General features: G+C 38.0%; 1 protein-coding gene across 2 annotated transcripts in view; it reads left to right on the top strand.

Annotated features, from left to right (window-relative positions):
* CWF19L2 (CWF19 like cell cycle control factor 2) overlaps window positions 1-17,355 on the top strand; it is a 64,469-nt gene extending 47,114 nt beyond the window's left edge. For both annotated transcript variants that reach the window (XM_036427056.2, XM_036427055.2), the window contains 4 exons: window positions 4,903-5,058; window positions 7,565-7,645; window positions 14,847-14,948; window positions 16,681-17,355. In XM_036427056.2, coding sequence (XP_036282949.1) covers window positions 4,903-5,058; window positions 7,565-7,645; window positions 14,847-14,948; window positions 16,681-16,824 — 483 coding nt within the window. In that variant the 3' untranslated portion in view covers window positions 16,825-17,355. The remainder of the gene's footprint in view (window positions 1-4,902; window positions 5,059-7,564; window positions 7,646-14,846; window positions 14,949-16,680) is intronic.
* Window positions 17,356-23,691: the final 6,336 nt, after the last annotated feature.

Raw genomic sequence — 23,691 nt, 5'->3', positions numbered from 1 at the left:
GTGGGGATTTGTTACCAGCTTTAATTTTTGCGCTTTTCCCTTTATAACCTGGCCCAGAGTTTGGATTCAGGGACGCTGAATCCATCAGGGGGCTTTAAGAAATTGAAAGGCACAATAGTATTGTTGAAATTGCTGCTAAATTATTTCAAGTCCTCATAATCACCAAGAAAGAAAGAATGAAAACTCTTCTTTTTTTTTAATACCTGATCTATGGATACAGGAATTCTACCTAGAAAAATGTGAAAATGGTTAGACTTCAAAAGAGACTATATACTAGTCTAGTCTTTTCATGATGCCGGTAAAGATGCCAAAAGAGGAGATATTTTAACTGCATTGAATGAAATTCAAGTCTCTTTTTCCCGGGAATATTTAAGTTTATGCTGGGAAAGTTAAAGGACAGACTGTTTTAATGCATCTATTGTCAAGCAAGGGTAAGAATGTGGACTAACATATTTGATGTGAAAAATTTTTTTTTTTCCTAGTAGTGGATGCCAATGCAATAAATAATTTCAAGTGAAAAATATGCAAATTCAGTTTTCAGAATTATTTTGGGACTTTTCTGAAGTGCTTTTAAAAAGTATATATATTTCTCAGCCCATGTGGCTCAGGGGATTGAGCATTATCCCATGCAAGAAGAGGTTGCCGGTTCAATTCCTGGTCAGGTTACATGCCCAGGTTATGGGCTCCAGCCCCAGTGGGGCCCTATAGGAGGAAGCTGATGGATGTTTCTCTTTCATCGATGTCTCTCTCTCTCCATCTCCCTTCCTCTCTTTAAAATCAATTAAAAAAAAAGAATGAAAAAAGTGGTACTCATATAAAACAAAAAATTTATATGTCAAAACTGATTTTATTTAGAACAAAATACAGTGCCAGAAAGATTTTAGGTAATACAGGAATCAAGTCTGTGTGTTTTATATTTCTGTAAGAAATTAAGCTACTTTATGAAACACATTGAGGTAGATAAAGAAGGAATTTATTCAGTACAACATATACTGAATACGTGAGTATAAGATAATCCAAGTGTTGAGAGAAATGCAGAGATAAATGCATTCATTAATTCTGCCCAAATGTATGGCATATTCTAGTACAGGTTACATTATAGTTTAGCAGATTTTGTAAGCCATGTGAATTACCGAATATTGAGTGAGGGAAGAAAAACCAAATTGTTTCATACAAATAATGGCATTACAGCTCTCTTTGTGTGTGTGATAAAAAGAAAAATTGTTAAACGTTGTAAATTGCTGTAAAATAATAAATGAATAAGATATCTGAATTCTTGCATATTTAAAGAAATGTAGCTTTTTATTTATTTATTTTTTTACTTCCAAATATGTATAAAAAGTCAACTTATACCCTGGTAAATATCCATAAGGCTATTTACCTCTTTTAGAGAATATATTTTAAAAAATGATTAGAGCTAGCAAAATATATTGTTTGCAGCCCAGCCTGTGTGGCTCAGTGGTTGAGAATCAACCTATGAACTAGGAGGTCAAAGTTTGAATCCCAGTCAGGGCACATACCCGGGTTGTAGGCTCCATCTCCTCTGTGGGGTGTGCAGGAAGCAACTGATCAATGATTCTCTCTCATCATTGATGTTTCTATCTCTCTCTCCCTTTCCCTTCCTCTCTGAAATCATTAAAAATATTAAAATATATATATATGAATATATTGTTTGCAAATGCAGGAGCCATTTCTTTTTTCTTTTTCTTTTTTAATATATACTTTATTGATTTTTCACAGAGGAAGAGAGAGGGATAGAGAGAGTTAGAAACATCGATGAGAGAGAATCATCGATCAGCTGCCTCCTGCACACCCCCCACTGGGGATGTGCCCGCAACCAAAGTACACGCCCCTGACTGGAATTGAACCCGGGACCCTTCATTCCGCATGCCAACGATCCATCCACTGAGCCAAACCGGTCTCAGCTAAGGAGCCATTTCTTTTTTTTTCCCTTTTTTTTTTTTTAAATCAATCTTTATTGTTCATATTATTACACAGGTTCCTCGTTTCTTACCCCCTCCACCAGGTTCCCACCCCACCCTCTGCCCCCTCATCCTCATTCATTGATGCACAGTTTATGTTCAGTCTCTTCCTCCCTCCCTTTCCCCGATAGTAAATCCCTTTTCAGATAGCAAATCAGTTACTTAGCATTTTCTCATATCAATAATACCTCCACATGCCCAATGATACACTTCACACAAAAGACATTTCCTAATAGGACAACCAGCCTCATCCAGGCCCCACCCAAGGCACTCACAGATCAACACCCCAGGACTATACTAACTCAACACATCCAGATCTAAGCCTTCATCACTTGATTCAGCAGACCCTCAAGTTCCTGCAAAAGTTTCCAGCCATGTCTGAGAGGCAGCCGTGGGGCAGGGGCAGGCGAGGAGAGAGCTGTTTTGGGCTAGGCTGCTCCGGGCCTGGCCTCTGTTGCTCTGGTTCGTTCCACAACCAGCTGAGGAGCCATTTCTTTCAAGTGACTTTTTCACCATCCTCTAGTAACATTTAAATTTAATCTTAGATTTTATATTTAATAAAAATGCAAAGATAAGTTTCATCGGAACATATGGGAATAATCACAAATTTTGAATGAATAAGTTCCAGATTTTTAGTTTTGTTAAATACATAGTGAAATTCCGTCCCCTTTAAAATTTATTTTTATCAGTTTGACAAATATGTGTTTGAACATATGTTACAAGTCCATTTTTTAAATATCCCAAATTAGCAGTATGGGGGTAGAGTCCTTGATTCTCATCTACAGTGGACCTCACTGTGGAGAGATGTGATGGGGCCATTCCATTGGGAAACCTCCAGTGTGGGTACCTTTAGGTCTTTTTCTTGGGGCGAATCAGAATCTCTAGAAAGACCCTTTTAATCTCTTGCCTCGAGCATTAAAGCCAGCTGGTCAGTGTTCTGGGAGCTGAGTCAGGGAAGCGGCTGGAGTGCCAAAATGTTGAACATTTAAATATAATGCCCATTTTCAGACTGTAGAATCTCAGCTATCTGGTTTTCTTAGCCCAGCTGCCTTCTACAAAGGATAATTCTTTAGTATTCTGCTGGTGTGGAGGCGGGCCTCTGGAGTCTTAGAGACTTTGAGCTTAATATTGCTGCCATCAGAAATGAAAAGTGAATCCCATGCTTGTTGCTTATGAGGTACCCTTATAATTCACCTCAAATTATAATTATTTGACCCCTCCCTCTCTCCCTTCCTTTCCAACTTCTCTTACTTCATAAAATGAGCGAAAGGTAGAACAGTGCTGAGTGACAATGATCAGTGGAGGCCTGGCTGGGACCAGACTGTTAATCCCCCACCCACAGTAATGAGCAGCCTCTTCCCTTTTCCGGTGTCAGCAGGGGCTGAGAGGGGAACCTTAACTTCTAGGCAGTGTCTGAGCAGCAAACTGGTTAGATCTCCAGAGAATTATGTTAAGTGAAGAACACCAACCCCAAAAGATTATGTGATTCAGTGTATATAATTTTCCTGAAATGACAAAATTAAAGAGAGTAGAACAAAGTGGTTGTTGCCAGGATTTAAGAAAGGAGATGGGGGTGGGAGTGAGCGTGAGAGAAAAGGGCAACAGGAGACATCCTCATAGTATTGGAGTCGTTCTGTATCTTACTTGCATCAATATTACTGTCTTGATTGTATGTGCTTTTTTTTTTTTTTATATATATTTTATTGATTTTTCACAGAGAGGAAGAGAGAGATAGAGAGTTAGAAACATCGATGAGAGAGAATCATCGACCAGCTGCCTCTTGCACATTCCCTACTGGGGATGTGCCCGCAACCAAGGTACATGCCCTTGCCCGGAATCGAACCCGGGACCTTTCAGTCCGCAGGCCGACGCTCTATCCACTGAGCCAAACCGGTCCCAGCTGTATGTGCTTTTATAAAATGTTACCATTGGGGGAAGCTGGGTTAAGAGCACATGGGATTGCTCCGTATTATTTCTGCATGTGATCTATATCATAATAAAATAATTTTAATTAAGATATTTAAAAGTTATAAATCAGGCTGATAAATCTAAATGAAACGTATTTCATTCCCCTACTTGGACACACATACTTGCATAACACTCTACTAGGCCAAGTTTGAATTTGTAATTCTCAGACACCCTGGGGGTCTGCACATGGTGCCGTGGGGAGAGTTGGCTCCTGGTCTTTGGCCTGCTCACCTTTCTTCTTCCAATCCCTGCTCCCTCCTATACTATGAGGGGTAGCCTGTGAATACATGTTAAAGTTGTGGACTCTTTGTCTAAGCTCCTGTACAGACAGCAATCCCTCAGATCAAGGAGTGTGAAATGTGAATTAAATAAATAAGTAAAAAATAATAATAATAAGGATTTTGTAATAATGATGAGCTATTTGGGAAGAGAAATTACTCTTTTCATCTTTAGTATATTTGATTTTCATATTCTTGGTAGGACTGTAACACACAAGGTTACAAGTGAAGGGTCAGCAGACATGAGAGAACCAGCAAATGAAGATGCTGTGAGCATAGGGAAACGATTAGAAGTGAAGTCTGCCTGTCTGTTACTGGATTAAAGGATGCTGCCTTTTTTTTGGCATATGGATGTTTTTCTATATTTTACTGTAATGTCTGCATATTTTACCACCTGAATTTGACTTGATCTCTTTCCTTATTTTAGTTTATTGGAACCATTTCATATATAGATAAAACTATGCAGTGTGAGTTGCAGTTTTTAAAAACATTGCTTAAATATGTGAAATTATGTAGTGGATTTAGAAAGTAAAGCAGCTACAAAGTAACATGTAGTTCTGGTGTAGTTTACAATTTGTCTTTTATTTTAAAGGGATTGGTTGTACTTGTAATTATTTTCATATTCTGAGTCTTCTGTAAGTGCTTTACCTTTCTTTATGTTTTCCTTTCTTTAGATGTTTAGAAAATCATTGGTAAAGATGTTTGAAGGTAAAGGGTTGGATTGCGTCTTTTTAGAAACTAACATGAGCCTGAAGAAACAGTATCATATGGTTTATGAATGCATTCCTGTCCCAAAGGAAGTGGGTGACATGGCGCCCATCTATTTTAAGGTATTTACAGATAGTCTTTGCATGAGTACTTGTATTTTGCTACAGTGCAGTTTTATGAATATAGTTATCTTTATTTTGTATTTTGTCTCCAGTGTACTTAAATAAGATTTTATGTTATATGAAGACACAAATTAAATCACAAAAAAATTCTTTATAAATTTCTATGGAAAGAAATTTGGGATTTTTGGCCTTGAAAAGCATGCCTTTTTAAAAATATATATTTTTTTTATTGATTTTTTACAGAGAGGAAGAGAGAGGAATAGAGAGTTAGAAACATCGATGAGAGAGAAACATTGATCAGCTGCCTCCTGCACACTCCCTACTGGGTATGTGCCCGCAACCAAGGTACATGCCCTTGACCAGAATGGAACCTGGGACCCTTCAGTCCACAGGCCAATGCTCCATCCACTGAGCCAAACTGGTTAGGGCAGCATGCTTTTTTATAAGTGTGCATATAATATCAAATGATAATTTATAATTACTATTCCAATTTCTCATTTTTCAAATGAAAAATAGTTTTACTTTAAGTACTTGCAAATCAAAATTATAGTCATACTCTAGAAAACTTATCATTGAAATTCATGAGAGCCATAGACAGTTACATACTAACAGTACAAATAGCAATTGCTGAAGCAAGTTATTGCTGCAAGTTTTAGTATTTCATACTTCATTATGCTATTTATAAAGAGAAACTGATATCTTACTTTGACATACATTTTTGGATATATAGTAAATGACTACAGTTCTTGCTTAAGTGTTATAATATTCAAGAAACTTAATAAATAGCATGTGTCTGATGCTGACCTGAATACAGTATAGTTTAATAGACTAATATAATTACATAAGTGTAGAACTGTACATGAAATAGTAACGTGCGCAATAAAAAAAATGAGGTAATGTTTTGTGAGATACTGTTGGATGACTTGCAAATGCAATGTTTAGTCAGTATAGGATGGCAATGTAAATCCTTTGTTAAAGAAAATAAGTTGAGAGATATTGTACTGTTCTTCAGTGCCTATTGTTTGTTGTTTTGAACTGATATAATCCTGATTGATTGTGACTATAGGCATGGAGGTATGGGGCACACCATATGATCATTAAAGATGCATTTATTGGATTTGGCTTAAATTTTTGTTGTTAATCCTCACCTGAGGATATTTTCGCATTGATTTTTAGGGAGAGTGGAAGAGAAAGGGAAAGAGAGGAACATAGATGTGAGAGAAACATTGATTGGTTGCCTCCTGCATGAGCCCTAACCAGGGTTTGGGCTGAGGAGGAGCCTGCAGCCAAAGTATGTGCCCTTGACTGAAATTGAACCTGGGACCCTTTGGTCCACAGGCTGACCACTGAGCCAAACTGGTGGGGCGGATTTGGCTCAATTTTTATATAGAATGTGCTACTTTATAGTGCCAACACAAGTAACCCATGCCTTTAATTTTTTTAATGTATTTTTATTGATTTCAGAGGAAGGGAGAGGGAGAGAGAAATAGAAACATCAGTGATGAGAGAAAACATTGAGCAGCTACCTCCTGCATGCCCCCCACTGAGGATGGAGCCTACAGTCCGCTGAGCCAAACCAGCTAGGGCAACCCATGCTTTTTAAATAGGGAGCAGCAGTATATCTGATGTATTTAAATTGTGTTATTTGAATGTTAATTTCATCATTAGAAGTTGCTTCATTAATTACAATTCTATATAATGAAAGGCTAATATGCAAATTGTCCCCTCAACTACAAGTTCTAGAGTTCAACTAGGAGTTGAACCAGGAGGCGGGGGCCAGCTGGCCAACCACCTTCGGCCCCTTCCCCTGGCCTGATCTACCCTGGTTGGGGCAGGCCAGCTGGACCCCACCTGTGCACGAATTTGTGCACTGAGCCTCTAGTACTGTATAAAAAGATTATTTTATATTAATCACCCTAGCCTTTCTTTCTATTAAATATTTCTTTACCATAAATTTTAGTCTATTGCTTAGACTAGAAAGTATTATATTGCCATTTCTATGTTTCCCCCCCACCCCCCACCCCCACCCCCCCTGCATTTTTTACTTGTTTGTTATATGTCCAGAAATAGTTTTCACTACTTGGTTGCTAGAAGGCATAGGAATTACTCTTTTCATATTTGAAAAAAGCAATAAAACTAAGTGTATTTATTTGTAGTAGCTGTCTATGAAAAGAGGAAGGAATTTGTGACCTTTTATATTCATAATTTTGTGCAATAGTAAATTGGTTGGTTGTATTAAAGATGGTTTTATTCATGTAAAGTTGAGCTGAACTTAACTTCAGTACAAGAGTTAAGAATGAGAAAACTCTCTTGACTAAAGGTAGGACTTTTAAAAAAATCAAGAAGTTCCAATTTTAAGTAACTCAAATTAAAGCCCATCCACTCAAAATACTGACTTACCACGTGTAATATACCCTGTAATTCATTTACTGTATTTGAGTTTTTTAAACTGTCTTGTTGTATTTACGTATATATTATTTTTCATTAACAAATGGCTATTTCTTAGAAAGCCATAATGGAATCTGATGAGGAGTGGTCTATGAACAAGAAATTGATCGATCTGTCTTCCAAAGATATCAGAAAATCTGTAAGTATTTTTTTTCCAATATAAGAAATTACCCTAGTGTTAAGGATCTTCATTAATTTCCACATCTTATTTGAGGAAGGAACCGTTTGGCTGAATGACCAAATGTGAAGTAACTGATTCTTCAGGTGAAGAAGGATTTCTTTTCATTCTGCCTGATCTAGCAAATGCATATTTGTTCAAATGCTTATTGGAATATTTATTCCTGCCCCTCCTGCCCTCTGCCATTGTAGTCAGCCATCAGACCCTGCCACGAGAGCTCCTGTCCTGTGCTTCTTGGCCACAGTGGGGCAGTGGTGAGCGAGGCTTTCTTGTCACAGAAGTACAATGGGAGACATTTTTCTAGAGGCTCTATTTTGATTTTTGAACTTGTTTTTCATTGTTGTTTTAAGTGATTTTTGAAAGAGAGAGGGAGGGAGAGACAGAAAGAGAGAGGGAATCATTGATTTTGTTGTTCCACTTATTTATGCATTCATTGGTTTCTTGTGTGTGCCCTGACCTGGGATGGAACCTGTAACCTTGGCTTATGGGGATGCCCTAACCACCTGAACTCATTTCTTTTTTTGTTGCTGTTTTTTTATACAAAGGTTTCCTGTTATGTCCCTTTCAAGTAGTTGAGTTAGATTACAGGTTTATTATGGGGAATATCCCCACCATTTTTCCTAGTTTAATACTGATTTATAGATCAACTTTTTAAAATTTTGATTTTGAGAATGCTCTTATTAAAGCCAGGACAAGGAAACAAAGAAGGGCTTGAGATAGAAGAAGCAACAGGAGAGAGCGTAGGCTGGGCTGCTCTAGCTCACTGAAAAGTCAAAGAAAAGGGGGCCTTGGAGACAGATTCAGGGTTTAGCCTGGGACAAGCTGCTGCTGCCCAGTGCTCCCCTGGATGCAAGTCTCATGGGGTCCCTTAGAGTGTAGGAGATACACAGGTGTGGGAGCAGAGGGGAAGGGGAAAGGGAAGGGAAAGACACTGGCTTGCTTCTGGGAGGGGAGCACACCCAGATCAATGTTTAAAGGTAAGGTTCACATAAGTTGAGTAATTTTTTAATGACCTTTCTCTTTTTAGAAATAGAAATGAAATGAAATAAAGATAGACTTGTGAATTCCATTTCGTTTTTCTATTAAAAGTGTAATTTAATCTACAAGTGTTTATTGAGTGCCTCCTATTCACCAGGCACTATTTAGGTGCTTTTCATACATAGTGGAACAAAACAGAGATGATCCCTGACTTGACGGAGCTTATATTGAGAGCAGGATTTGGAACCTCAGGCTGTGTGTTAAACCCTGCCGCCTGTGCGTGTGGAGCACAGCTACACCCATTTGTTTATCTATTATCTTTGGCAGGTTTCATGCTGCAAGGGCAGAGTTGAGTGTTATGACAGAAACTATGATCTGCAAAGCCTCCAAATAGTTTATTTAAGTGGAAACTTTTGTAAGTTTCTTAAGTTTGCCTACCCTATTCTAGTAGTAGATATCACTAGAATATTTTTCTCCCATTTCTTCTTTTGGAAAGCTGGACTCCTGGTACATGTGAATGATAGGATTCTTTACTACATGTATTATATCCCTGTCAGAATATTCAAATTTCATGCATTATCAAAGATAATTTTAATTTAGAGGTAAAATATTCTCTATGGTTTTTTTATTTTCCCTTGCTAGTGAATTGAGCTAGACAACATACTTAAAAACAACACATAAAGACTCTCCTAGAAGTACTCAGAGGGTTTTAATATTTAACTTAACTAATATGGAAAATAAAAAACGGATTCCCAATCCTTAGTAGTTGTATATTCAACTTTGAAATGTTTCAAATATAGCACCAATTGCTTTTTCTCTTTGTATGTCCATCTTGTTTATTCTCTCTTGGGTCTTTTAATATCTTTCCAGTGTAGTGTGAATTTATGGAAATATACAAAAGAAATAGTTCTAGATATTGCTGCATCTGAGAGTCATAACAGGTGAGGAAGGAGTCAGTGAATTTTTGAGGTCCATCTTAGCTTTAGGATTTAGCAATTATGTGATAGAATTGTGAAGAGAACTTGAGTATAAGAATAATTCCAAAGCAGGTCAATTGTTAGGTCAACAAGCTTTCCAGTGTCATTTTAAAGTGATAAAAGTGTTTTGAGCATGAAGTGAACAATCTTGAGTTATTTTGACATTATTTTTATTCTGAAAAAGAAACACAAAAAATCCTCATTATATGTGTTTTAAGAGCTTTTTGTCCTTGGTAATTTCATAAAGTATTTGAACTGCCTTTTGGAGCTTTTATACTTTATTTGCCAACATATTCATGGCAAATAATGGATAATTGATTTTTTTTTTCAAAGTAGATTCTTGGCTTTTAGTAGAGATTCAAATATTTGTAATTAATTCTGATTTTTTCTTGATTTATATTTTTCCTCACTATGTGAGTATAATTGTCTCTTTATATGTCCATCTTGTTTATTCTCTCTTGTGTCTTTTAATATCTTTGCAGTGTAGTGTGAATTTTTGGAAATATACAAAAGAAATAGTTCTGAATGTTCATTGCAGGGGAGATGACATGATACTAAATAACTTGTCAAGAAACTGGTCATTTTTGTTCCAAGGCTATTGAGATTTCATATGAATTCTTTGTTAACTTTTAAATGTGACTTTTAAGGTATTTTTGTGAAAAACATCTAACACATTTAAGGACTGATTTTTTTTAAGGAAAATTGTAATTTTCTCAGAGACCATCAAGCTCAAGGATAATTATAAGAAGTCAGGAGTGATATCTGGAATATTAAAAGGAGAAAATTCAAATACTACAGTTTTTCTATCATAAATAAAATGGTTTTGCAATTGTAGCAATTGTAAAAAACAGGTAACTCTATCAGTACTTTTCAAGAATGGTACCAAGGTTTTAACTTTTCTCTCTCTGGCTGGTTAAGGCAAGGAAAGATAAAAGCTATATTTTGAAAGTAGCGCCTTCCCAATGCCTGCTGACTAACAACTCCGGTAGCAAGGCTGTTCCTTCAGCAGCCTCAGCGAGAGCACAGGGGAGGAGCTGTTCTTCGTTAAACGTAGCGGAGAGTTGGCTGTGCCATCTTGGCAGTTATGCCGTAGATTGTTAGGATTTGGTGTGTTTATTAACTTCCGATTGCTGATGTGACAGACTACCACAAACTTAGTGGTATAAAGGAACACAGATTTATTATTATCTTAGAGTTCTGGAGGTCACAATTAGAAGATGAGTTCCCCTGAGCTGAAGTCCAGGTGTTCAGCAGGCCTGCATTCTTTCTGGAGGCTCTAGTGGAGGAGCCGTTCCTGTGCCTTTTCCAGTTTCTATAAGTCACTGCGTGCCATGGTCTAGGTGCCTTCCTTCATCTTTAAAGCCAGCAGTGTAGGACCTTCCAATCTTTCTCTGAGTCGCTCCCTCTTGTTTCTCTCTCAGAAATACTATTGTGATTACATTGGGCCCACTGGACAACCCAGGATAATCTCCCCATTTCAAGATCCATAACTTATTTGCATCTGCAACATCCCTTTTGTCATGTAAAGCAACGTATTCATGGCACATAATGGATTAAGTTATTGGCATATTTAGGGGGCCATCATTCTGCCAACCACAGTATAATCCAAACAGAAGGCATGGGCATTGTCATCACAAATCGCTTCCTGAAGTTCTCTCTCCCTCCAAGTACCGTCCTTTAGTTGATGTACTGCTATAACATTGTTTTAGCCATTCAGATTCATTGTTTCGCTCATGATCTGCTTCAGGTAGCAAAAATATTTTATGGGAGTCTTCCATCCTTTTTTTCTTTAACCACCAGTTTTGCACAAAGTACTGTTGTTTGAGAAGCAGAAAAGAAAGTAACATTTGAGTAATCTTGTCTGTGCCGGGCACGGGGCCAGGCACTTAATGAGCACTTTCCTTTTTGACCCTCCCAGCAAACCTCTGAGCTCTTCACACTTCTCATGAGACTCAGAGATGCTGAATAACTTGCCTGTTATAAGAATCAGTACTGTGATTAGAGCTCTATCTGTATCTTTATTTTTTCTTAATACTCTAGTTCACACATGTTTATATTTTTAAAATGTGAAAATATAAAAACACAAAGTCATAAAACAGTAACACATTTTTCTGCATATTTTGTAAACTGAGTTGTTTTTACTTACCCTTTTCCTATAACATGAAAAACTCTGTTAGCCCTAATTTTAATTGCTTTGTATTATTTCAAGATGACCACTTTCTTTCCACTACACTGTACTATCTACTCTCAAGTTATCCACTTTTTTTTTAACTTTTATTATTTTTTAAAATGTATTCTTTATTGTTGATACCTCCCATTTTCCCTCTCTTTGTCCCTCCTCTCAGCCCCTACAAACTCTCCAGGTCTTCACTATCCTATTGCTTTTGTCCATGGGCTATATACACACACACACATACACACACACACACACACACACACACACATACACACTGCTATATAAGTTCTTGGTATATAAGTACTGGTATATAAATTGTTCTTGTCCCCATAACCCCACATCATGGCCGTCTGTACCATGCCTCACCACTTGGAGTCTTATTATGTTGGTCAGTACATTAGATTCCACAAATATATGAGAACACGTGACATTTATCTTTCTCAGTTTGGCCTGTTTTAGTTAGCATAATTTTCCAGATCTATTCATGTCCCAAAGGGTAAGAGATCCCTCTTTTTTACAGCTGCATAGTATTTCATTGTATAAATGTACCACAGCTTTTTTATCCATTCATCTACTGATGGGCTGTTTCCAAACCTTAGCTATTATAAATAACTCTGCTATGAACATAGGGGTGCATATGTTCTTTCCAATTGGTGTTTTTTGGTTTTTAGGATATATTCACAGATGTGGGATTGCTGGGTAAAATGGAAGTTCCATTTTTAATATTTTGAGAAAACTTCATACTGTTTTTGATAAAATTTATCTGTAAATCCATCCAGCCTAGAACTTTTGTTAGCTGGAAGTTTTTTAATTACCGCTTCAATTTCATCAGCTGCTATTGGCCTATTCAAGCTTTCTGATTATTCCTAATTGAGTTTTGGAAGATTGTATGTTTCTAGGAATTTGTCCATTTCACCCAGATTGTTCAGTTTGTTTGCATATAATCCTTTGTATTTCTATGATGTCTGTTGTTATATCATCTCTTTCATCTCTACTTATATTTATTTGTTTCTTGATGAGTGTGGTTAGAGTTTCATAAATCTTGTTATCTTTTCAAAGAACCAACTTTTGTATTTATTTTTCTTTTGTACCATTTTCTTCGTCTCTATGTCATTTATTTCTGTTGTGATCTTTATTATTTTCTTCCTTCTACTTCCTTTGGGCTCTTGTTCTCTTTCTAGTTCATTTAGTTGTAGGGTTAGATACTTTAGTAGTCCTTTTTCTTGTTTCTTGAGGTAGTCCTGAAGTGCTATGAACTTTCCTCTCGGGACTGCTTTCACCATGTCCTAACGTTTTGGGTGGTTGTGTGTTCATTTGTTTCCAGGAAGTGTTTTATTTCTTGATCTCATTGGTAACCCATTCATTGTTTAATAACATGCTATTAGCCTGCATGTGTTTGAATGTTTTTGAGTGTTTTTATTTTAGTTGACTTCTAAGTTGATACCGTTGTGATATGAGAAGATTCTTGGTATTATATCAGTCTTCTTGAATTTGTATAGACTTGTTTTGTGCCCTTTTATGTGGTCTATCTTTGAGAATGTTCCATGTGCACTTGAGAAGAATGCATATTCTATTGCTTTGGTGTGGCATATTCTGTAAATATCACTTAGATCCATGTGATCTAGTGTAATACTGAATATAGGAATGTTAATTCATTCCTATATTGAATGCATATATGTTTACAGGGGTTATATTTTCTTGTTGAATCATTGCCTTTAGTATTATGAAGTGGCTTTCTTTGTCTCTTATGATGGTCTTCATTTTGAAGTCTTATTTTGTCAAATGAGAATTGCTACCCTAGCTTTCTTTTTTCATTTCCATTTGCCTGGGAAATTTTTCCCCCATTCCTTCACTCTCAGAATCTGTTGGTGACTGGCTCTGGGCTCCATGTTTGGAGCTATAAGCAATGCACAACTTGTGGCTTCCTCTGCTGGTGCTTAGTGTATTTGAAAAGGACAGATATGTGTAACAAGGTCTGCTTTCCCTAGCCCCAGGCTTTGAATTAGATCAGGCAAGGACTAAAAACCACCAGAGATCCACTTCTGCCTACAGTCTGATTGTTATTCAGTCTCAGCCTCAGGCTATCGACGACAACAAGATGTAGATTCTACAAGGTAGGGTGAGAGATTTTCCAACAGGGTGGGGTAGTTGCTGCCACACAGGCAAAAGCTGCCTGGATAATAAAGGTCTCCCTGAGAAAGATGTCCTCTGCAGCTTGAGGGATGACTCAGCACAGGAAATTGGGGTGGCTGCCTTCCAATCTCTAAACCCAGGGTCCCCAACCTTAGAATTTCCTCACACAGCTTTAGTTCACTTTGCCCTCCCTTTGTCAGAGCCCAAGGTGAGTGACTGTACAAGAAAATGTGGATTGGCCCTTTAAGAGTCTTTCTGCATTTCCAGCTGAATGTCCCTGGCAGGCAGCAACCCTGCTGCTTTTCCCAGCCAGATGTTATGTGGCACCTTTCTCATTTGTGGTGCTCTCTGCTGGGTGGCCCTAGTTCTCAGTGGGAATCCCCTGCAACTGAGATATCCCTCCCTAATTTCATCTGCTGCCTGCGGGACCCCGGCCAGCCCTTTCGCACCTCCACGCTTCCTACAGCCACTATGGGATCTCCACTCCCCGACCTTGGTTATCGGGATTCTCTCTAGCCCGGCTTCAGTTGATTATTCAGGATGGTTTTCTTATATTTCAGCTGTATTCCAGTTTGGTCCTGGGAGAGTGTCATCATAGTTTCCACTTACTCTGCTGCCATTTTGGATTCCTAAAAATAATTGGTTTTGATGAAATTGTTTGATGATTATGAAGAGCTATCTGCCTGAAACGCTACCAAATAAAATGTGTTTTTTAGAGTGTTAGGTCATTGCCTTAGTATTTCTATATTAGAAATTCAACTTTTTTTTTATTATTATTATTTTTTTTTTTTTACTTTTCTTGAGGATACTTAGTTATTGATATGCCGCACAGCAAAAAGAGGGATTAAGCATGATTTCGTGATGTATTTACATGTGATTTATTTATTTATTTATTTAGGTGCCTAAAGGCTTACCTTACTTCTCTGTGGATTTTGGTCTTCAAGGAGGATTTGCTCATGTCATTGAAGATCAACACAAATTCCCTCATTACTTTGGAAAGGTATGCTCACAAATTTAATAACATTCGAGTGTTTATCCATTTAGTAGCACTTTTCTTTTGAAGGGAAGTCAAAACAAAACTTTAGACACAGTATACAGCGAGGTTGGTGAGTACTGTTCCACCCAATTTTTAGAGGTACAGCCTAGCATCTATTAATAACATTAACCCAGAATAGTTGTACAGTCAGGAATGCCCCGTTGGGACCAAAGATTTGTTGGCAGTGTTAACAATGACTGTAGTGTTTTCCTATGGAATCAGCCAGCCTCGTGCTGAGAATGGTAGTTGCTAACATTTACTGAGGCTTTACACTGACACAGGTATAGTTCTGAGCATTCACTTAATTCTCACAACAACATCATTATATAGATATTGTTATTACAATACTTTCATTTTACAGATGAAGAAACTAAGCTTCAGAGAGGTTATATAATTTGCCCAAACATAATTTGCTAATAAATGGCAGAAGCAGGGGTACATGAACTCATGATTGAACTAGAGAGCAAATGGTCTCACCTCCTCATTTATAAGTAAGCACCGTATATTTTAAGAACCGTACATTTTATACATAGTTTCTGGGAAGATACTGGAGTGTAGATCTTTTATGGCCAGTAGGTTCTTTTCATTACTGCAGATTGCCTTCTAGGGATATAGTCTTCCTGTGTGTCTGCCGAGATTCTGGGTGGTGGATAAGCCTGCGTCAGGGATTAGAATAAAAATAACCACTTAGGCAGTCTATTGAAGTCCAGGCAATAATAGCTCTACAAGTGACCCTTCACTCTAGGGTGGCTCCACCTTTCCTCTCAGATCGTCCTCTAATGAGAGGAGCCCTGATGAATTCCCAGGGTTCCCTGGGCTCCCTCCCCACTTTATCTCCCATCAAAGACCATCTTCTACAATGGAGAAGGGACGTGTTAAGAGGAATCTCAACCCCCCAGGTTTGGATTAGAAACGTTTTATGCTTATGTCCTTGAAAGGATTAACCAGCATCTTTGAACTGTTGAGATACATTACAGAAACTTGTTTGAGAATTTTCACAATATTTTTTTCCAGAGTTAACTAGAAAGAAATTTGTTTTCATTGTTGTGAAACAGTCTGTTGTTACTCAGTAATTACAGAATTTTGTCATTGAACATGACAAAATTTACTTTTTTTAAACTTCATTTTATTTAAATTGAAGTAAATTATCATTTATTTTATTTTTTTATAAATCTTAGATTTTTATTTTTTCCATCATCAATTATTCCCTCTATACCTTCTTCCAACCCCCTCCACCCCCCCCCCCCCCCCACTCTCTCACCTACCACAATTGGTTTATAAATATACTGGGTAGCAGAAAGAACATTAGCCTGAAATTCAACTGCAGTTGAACAACCAAGTTAATAATTATTAGATGTTGATTAGTTTTCAAATCAGAGCAGCTAATAAGGATCAAATAAATTAAATTTCACTTTCTTTTCCTCCTTTTGCTGCTGTCTGGTAAATGTGCTAACAGGCCACAGAATGGACAGATTGCTTGGCAGTGAGGCTCCTAAGATTACAGAGTTTGCATAGTTAGAACTAATTGAAAACCAGATTTTTTTTTTTAAGCTTGAAACTAATCTTTATGTAAAATTTGGACATTTTCACTGAAACTACTTAATGCAATATTTATTAGCAGAATAAACAAGTCGTTTCATTCCTGTTTCCAGTATTTATACATACACGTGTCTGTATTTTTCTCATTCTTTGAAAGGAAATCATTGGTGGGATGCTGGATGTAGAGCCTCGACTTTGGAGGAGAGGGGTCCGTGAAAGCTTTGAGGACCAGAGGAAGAAAGCACTGCAGTTTGCTCAGTGGTGGAAACCATTTGACTTCACCAAAAATAAAAAGTGTTGAATCAGACCTTCCAGGATTTATCTCCTCTTCAGATTCCTTCCCGTTCTATTTCCATTGCACCTAACAAACAGCTGACCCTCAGGTCCTCGGGGAGTCGTGCTCTGGGTCTTTGACCAGAGCACATCGCTGGATTGTGTTGCATCCTTCCCACCTGCTCCTGTGGACTTCGTGGCAGGAACCCAGCGTGAGGCCAGCTGTGTCGGGTGACCTGTTCACGTTTCTGTTCTGTGCCTACGTTTGGGGTTGAACTATTCTGTGTACATACGGAAAGACTTTTCTGAAAGATTAGGCAGGAAGTATAACAAACCACTGGTTCAGAAGGAATTGGGTCAACGTCAAGGTTAAGTCTATTGATTGACTTCTTTTGTACTTTTTAAATTAAGAGTTGGCATATTCAGTAAAAATTGGAATTTCTTTTCATAGCGTTTTATTGGAGATCTTTTAATTTTCTACCAGTAGCATATGTATCACTGCTATTCTTTTTATTAAAAGAAAAAGAATATTCCAACTGTAATAAAGAATTGAATTATAGCATGTTCATAATTTGTTTTTATTTCTAGAAATTTTAAATAGTGTCTTTGAATTTTGGTGAGTTTAAAAGTAATTGTTCTAAGTAACACAATTTACAGTTTTTTGGGATTTGTATGAAAGTTAAAAATTGCAGCCAAATGATTGCTTTTATGTTGTGTTGGTTACTACCCTTGGTTCAACTCTTCTTTTGCATAAGAAATAACTCAATACTTAACGCTTCCACCTAAGGCAAAGTAGTTATCTTGCTGACTAAAACAACCTAAAAATAGGTAACATCTATGAAACGATGGTTTTTGAGACCTGGGATATTATCGGGCTAGAAAGTACAGTGTCCCTAAGAGATGGGAAACGACGAGATGAGCCCTGAGACTGCCCCGTCTTACTGTGTTCAGAGCATTCCCTTCTCGTGGGGCCAGGTGAGTGGGGTCTGGGCAGAGCCTATTCAACTAACTGAGTGGAGGAATGGAGCTGTGGGAGTCTGGGGAGATCAAGACAATGGGTCAGGTTACTGGAGAGAGGATTACCGCCCAGAGAGAGAACTCTTGAAGTCTTCAGAAGGTCCCTGCTAGTGTCTGCACTGACCAGTGCACCATGTGCAGAGGCAGAGTTCACTGCCTGGGCCAAGCAGAGCTAACATTTCTCATGTGCAGGAAGGTCAGGACTGACCAGGAATGGGGGAGAGCACACGGAACGGTAGTGTGTAGTGAAGAATCATCTAAAGACTTAACACTGATCTAGTCTTGACAAGTCTTCAAAGCAAGACGCAAAGGGATCAAACTGTTTCTAGCCTGGCTGGAGTGGCTCAATTGGTTGAGTGTCGCACTGAAAAGTTGCCAGTTCGATTCCTGGTCAGGGCTCTTAATGGAAGGCAACCAATTGATATTCTCCCTCCCTCCCTCCCTCCCTCCCTCCCTCCCTCCCTCCCTCCCCCCCTCCCTCCCTCCTTCCCTCCCTCCCTCCTCTCTCTCTCCTTTCCTCTTTTCCCTCTCTCCCTCCTCTAATTATTAAAAAAAGAAGAAGAAGAAACAAACTGTTTTTAAATAACTTAAATGTATCCCAGAACAAAGCTCAAAAATATTTATAGGAATAAAAATATATCCAGTAGTCACAACATACAATTCAGTGTCTGGCATCCAGTAAAAAATGATCAAGCGTACAAAAAAGCACTGAATGCCTGGGTAAATATATGGGCTTTTTATTATTGTCTAAAGTTTTACATATGTCTCCTTTTCCCCCAGTTGACTCCCCCTCTCCTCCCAGCCATTCCCACCCCGGGCAAGCCCCCACCACCCCAGTGTCTGTGTCCGTTGGTTATGCTAATATGCATGCATACAAGTCCTTTGGTTGTATATGGGCTTTTTTTTATTTTATTTCTTTAAAGGATATTTTACTGTTTAAGCAAAAAGCAATTAGTGTGAAGTTTATAACATGTAAAAGCAAAATAAATGGCAATAATAACACAAAGGTGGGAAGGGGGAAATGGAAGTACCTAATTATAAGGTTTTACACTACACTTGAAGCAGTGTGATATAACTTGAATTTAGACTTAATAAACACGATGAACTCTAAAGCAAACCCTAAAATAAAAAAATGGGCACATACAAATTTATAGCAGCCAAGAAAAAAGATAAATTGGGACATAAAATAATCTAATCCAAATGAAGACAAAACAGGTAAGGGGCAATAAAGTACAGATGGAACAAACGGAAAACACAACGTAGATAAATGATAGATTTCAACACAAATGTTATATTCATAACATTTTTTTCATTGCTGCAACCACAAAGGTGGCAGCCTAAAGCAACACACATTACTTAGCTCACCACTTCTGCGGGTCGGAGGTCAGGCACACTGCCTGGGTCCTTTGCTGAGGGTCTCACAGCTGTGTTCAGGGATCGCCAGGGCAGGGGTCTCATCCGGAGGCTGAAATGGGGAAAGGTGCACTCCCTGACTTTCTGTTCTTTGCAGCATTTAGTTCCTTTTGACTAGAACTAAAAGCTTCAAGGTTTTTGTTTATTTATTCATTTTGCCACCTGTTGGCCAGGGGCTGCCCTCTGGTCCTACTCGGCATCAGCACTTTCTTACCACACAGGGTCCCCCAGGGGAGAAGGAGACTCCAGCAAGATGGCCACTGAAGTCTTTCAGGGTGCAAGCACATGATCATACAAAATCATGTTCATCGGTTACTATTTGCTATTGGTCAGAGACATGTCACAGGACCTGTGACACTCAAGGGGGTGGGATCACACAAGGATGCAAGCACCAGGCTCAGAACATAATGGAGACCACCTACGAGTTTGTCCACCAAAAGTACGCCCCTTTCCATTTGAAGGACCTGAAAATTTGCTTTCATTTCTCGGACCTTGTCCTTTGTTGTCCTACATTTTACTTCTGTATCCGAATTCACGGAATGCATTACTGTTACAGCTTTAAATACCTAAATCTATTTCAAAGCGTTTAATGAGAAGAACATCTTCTGTTGATTCAAATGCTTGCTGCTCCCAGCTCTGCATTCCTCTGAGCTGCTCCAGATTCACATTTGGCGTCACCTGCGTAAATGGGCTCAAAGCCAGCCTGATTATTTGTCAGCCTGGCCTGCTCTATTTGGTGCTGTTCCTAATTTGTTAATTTTATTACGTAGTGATGTTGTTGGTTCAGTTTTTGCTTGCTCATTTTTTATAGCTCGGTGATTGTCCGGATTCTTTTTTTTTGTTGTTAAATCATCTTGTTTCTGAGCTTTTGCTTATTGCATTCAAATTTCCTTCAAGTTTCTTAACCTGTTAACCGAGAGGGACTTATAAATACGTCAAACGTAAACAATATTGGGAACGGGTAAGACGTATGAATATGTCCTGGAAATATATGTTGCACCCTGAGAGGGACGTTATATATTTTTTGTAATCTTTATAATTGTTTGTAAAATTTATAATTTTTTAATTCGATGTTTCCATTTTTTTGTTGGTATTCTTTTCTATTTTTTTTGTAATTTTGTATTTTCCTTTGTGCTTTATATATAAATAAAAGGAAAAATATCATTTATTTTAATTAAGTATAAATAGATAAAAATAATAATATGAAATTATGTCCTCCGGGCATGATGTACTGACACGTCCTAGTGAAAGAGTACGCGTCCATTACAGGTTGCATAATTAAAAAAGGAACTCCCCGGTTAACAGGTTAAGAAGCAATTTATAGGAATTTCTTTTGTGTGAGTTGTCTTCAGATCATGATCTTTGTAGTTTGCATGTTTTGTCCCAGTGTATTTCTATATTTACTCCCTCATTCATTGGCTGTCACCGTGTGTGTGCAATTACCAGGATGTTTCTTTTCATCTTGCTCATCCTTGGAGGTCTGGGCTCTACATTATATAAAAACTGGTACCACTTGACTTTCTTCACACTTGAACTTGATCCGTTGTTTTCCAGTTAACCCTATACTGTAGTTTGAGACCTGGATATTTTATATTCTGTACTTTTTTTTTTTTTTTTTTTTTTTGAGACATGATAATTGTGGGGCAAGGTGGAGAGTGGAGGTGTGGTTGAGATGGTTTCTTGTTTTGTGAGAATTACTGATCTCTGAACTCTCTCTCTCAGTTTATGTTATCTAGTTAGGAATCTTTCCCAGGGGCAAGACCTGTGGGGCTTAAGTTATTTCCCCACTGAGTGTCTAGCACCGCACCTTCACTTCAAAAGATCAGTCCCACTGTGTACTTTTTCATAGATTAGCCTGTTTAACTCCAGCCATTTGCACTGTTTTCTCCAGTAGCTACTTATATTTGGAAGCTACAATAGCAATATTGATCCGGTTGCCCAGTTCAAAGCAAATTAACCCAGAATAGTTGTTTTCTTTTCCAGTCTTCATCTTAGTTGTTTTTTCTGTGGGAATGGGCATTGTTGAATGTTACCTGAAACTCCTCTTCTTTCTTCATTGGTAGTCTTGTCTCTATTATCTTATTCTCTAGTTGTTCTTACAGGTATGGGTTCTGGTTCCTTTTTCTTTGTACCCTCCTTAAGTGAATTATCTACCTAAATTCTCCATAAGGTACTTCAGAATCAACATATCCCAAAGAAATCACATTTTACTCTTCTCCAAAATTTTTCTTCCTCCCATAGTTCCAGAAATGGTGAATGAATCGCCCAGCCCATAAACTCGAGAGTTACCTTTTGCATCTCCCACATTTAATCAGCAATCATGTCCCGGACAATACACTCTCTTAACATCTCTCACATAGCCTCTTTGTTTCCATTCAATGTGACCGCTTCATCCCCCTGCTGGATAACTGTAATTGCTGTTTCCCTTCAGCTTTGCTCTCTCTTCCAATAATGTCAGAATTATTTCTCTAAAAGATCACATCACACCTCTCCAAGGGTTCTCTACTGTAGGATGATGTCCTCATTCCTCAACATGAGAGAAACGTTCTTCATAATGTGATTCTATTCTACATTTCTATTGTCACTTCTCCCATTTTATGCCCATTTCACTCCTTCCAGCCAAATCATAAAAAATAAACCAAATGCACCTGCTTGAAGGTACAGAAAAATGCACAAGGCAGTGTTAGTCTAGGACAGTGGTCGGCAAACGCTTTAGTCAACAGAGCCAAATATCAACAGTGCAATGATTGAAATTTCTTTTGAGAGCCGAAAACTGACTTCTGCGCATGGGCCACGAAGTTTCAATTGCACTGTACGTGCGCGTCCGCATGAAGTATTTTGTGGAAGAGCCACACTCCAGGGGCCAAAGAGCCGAATGTGGCTTGTGAGCCATGGTTTATCAACCACTGGTCTAGGAAGGATGAACATCGGAGAAGTCCAAACTGGGTATCACCTCTGAGGTCACTCACTGATTCCAGAAGCCACGCAGCATTACATCTGTAGCATCTTTTCATGTAGGCAGCCACACAGGTCTTCCCAGTTGCATGGGGAGGAGAAATAATGCCTTTTGCTAGGGGAATGGCAAGATATTGGAAGAGCATGCAGAATAAAAAATGTTAGAAACATTTTTGGAAAATACAATTTGTTATGGGAGGTAAATGGAGCTAAAGAGTTCAAAGTCTGCATTGAAGAAGACCAACTACCCACCAGGCTTTGACAAATCAAGGATGTGTGGTGTAATGGTAATTAAACAACTGTAAGAACAGTTAAAGAGGGATAGATGGGGAATATGAAATAACAGAAGAAGGTAGGCAAAGAGAGAGAAAACATAGAACCTAAAGATACCAACAGGAAAGTTTGTCAATCTGTTTAAAAAGATCAAATTTAACCAATTTTCTGTGAAATGGAAAGCTAAGAAGAAGGGTCGTGGTTTCTGCTCTGCAATCTGGTCTTCCATTTCCCGCAGTTCCTTAGTTAAATAAAGGCAGAGTAAAATTGGCAAGTATTTACTGAGTGCCCATTATAAAAAACAAACTGTTTGGCACAGTGAAAATATGAAAAAGAGTGAGATGGGCTTTTTATTCTCAAGGAGGTTAAAGTCTAAGATATTATAAAAAGTTTAATTATGTTAAATATTCAATTAATAATTTTTGCATTTATTTCTTTTTAAAAATTCTTTATTGTTTTAAGTATTACATGAGTCTTCTTTTTTCCTCCATTGACCTCTTCCCCACACCCCCTCCTTCAAACCCTTACCTCCCCTTTCCCCACTGTCGATGTCTATGGGCTTTGTTCATATGCATGCATACAAATCCTTTGGTTGATCTCTTACTTCCTCACTCTCCTATACTCAATTAATATTTGACAAAGGAGGCAAGAGCATACAATTTGACAAAGGAGGCAAGACATTCTCTTCAATAAATGGTGTTGGGAAAATTGTACAGATACATGCAAAAAGTGACACTAGACCACCAACTTACACCATACAAAACAATAAACTCAAAATGGATAAAGGACTTAAATGTAAGGCAGGAAACCATAAAAATCTCAGAAGACTCAAAAGGCAGCAAAATATCAGACATATGTCGTAGCAATATCTTTATCAATTAATATTTTAAAGCAACTGAAGAACTTGCAGACCATGTCAAAAGGATTTCAGAGGGATGAGAGGTAATTCGGGATGGGACAATTTTACGAAACTATGGAATTTACAAGTCAATGGATAAGATTTGATCAGACAGAGTTGTCAGGACATCATGCCTTGGTTGGAACAGTGTGAGAAAAGTGCAAAAGTGGCAAATACACAAACCATGCTTGGAGGATAACAAGTAAATCAAGTGTTTCTCCAAAAGCCATTTGGAGAATTCTTAGGAAGTGAACCCTGAAGGTTTTGGGACAAACTTTGCAAAATCTCAGACTATGTAATTGTGGCTTTTCCCTGTCCGCATTGTGGCATCTGTGCAGT

The sequence above is a fragment of the Pipistrellus kuhlii genome, unplaced genomic scaffold (genome assembly GCF_014108245.1).
Source record: "Pipistrellus kuhlii isolate mPipKuh1 unplaced genomic scaffold, mPipKuh1.p scaffold_m20_p_9, whole genome shotgun sequence".
NCBI classification, from domain to species: Eukaryota; Metazoa; Chordata; class Mammalia; order Chiroptera; family Vespertilionidae; genus Pipistrellus; species Pipistrellus kuhlii.
Note: the sequence above shows the minus strand (reverse complement) of the source record. Positions and strands in the feature narration are given on the sequence as shown.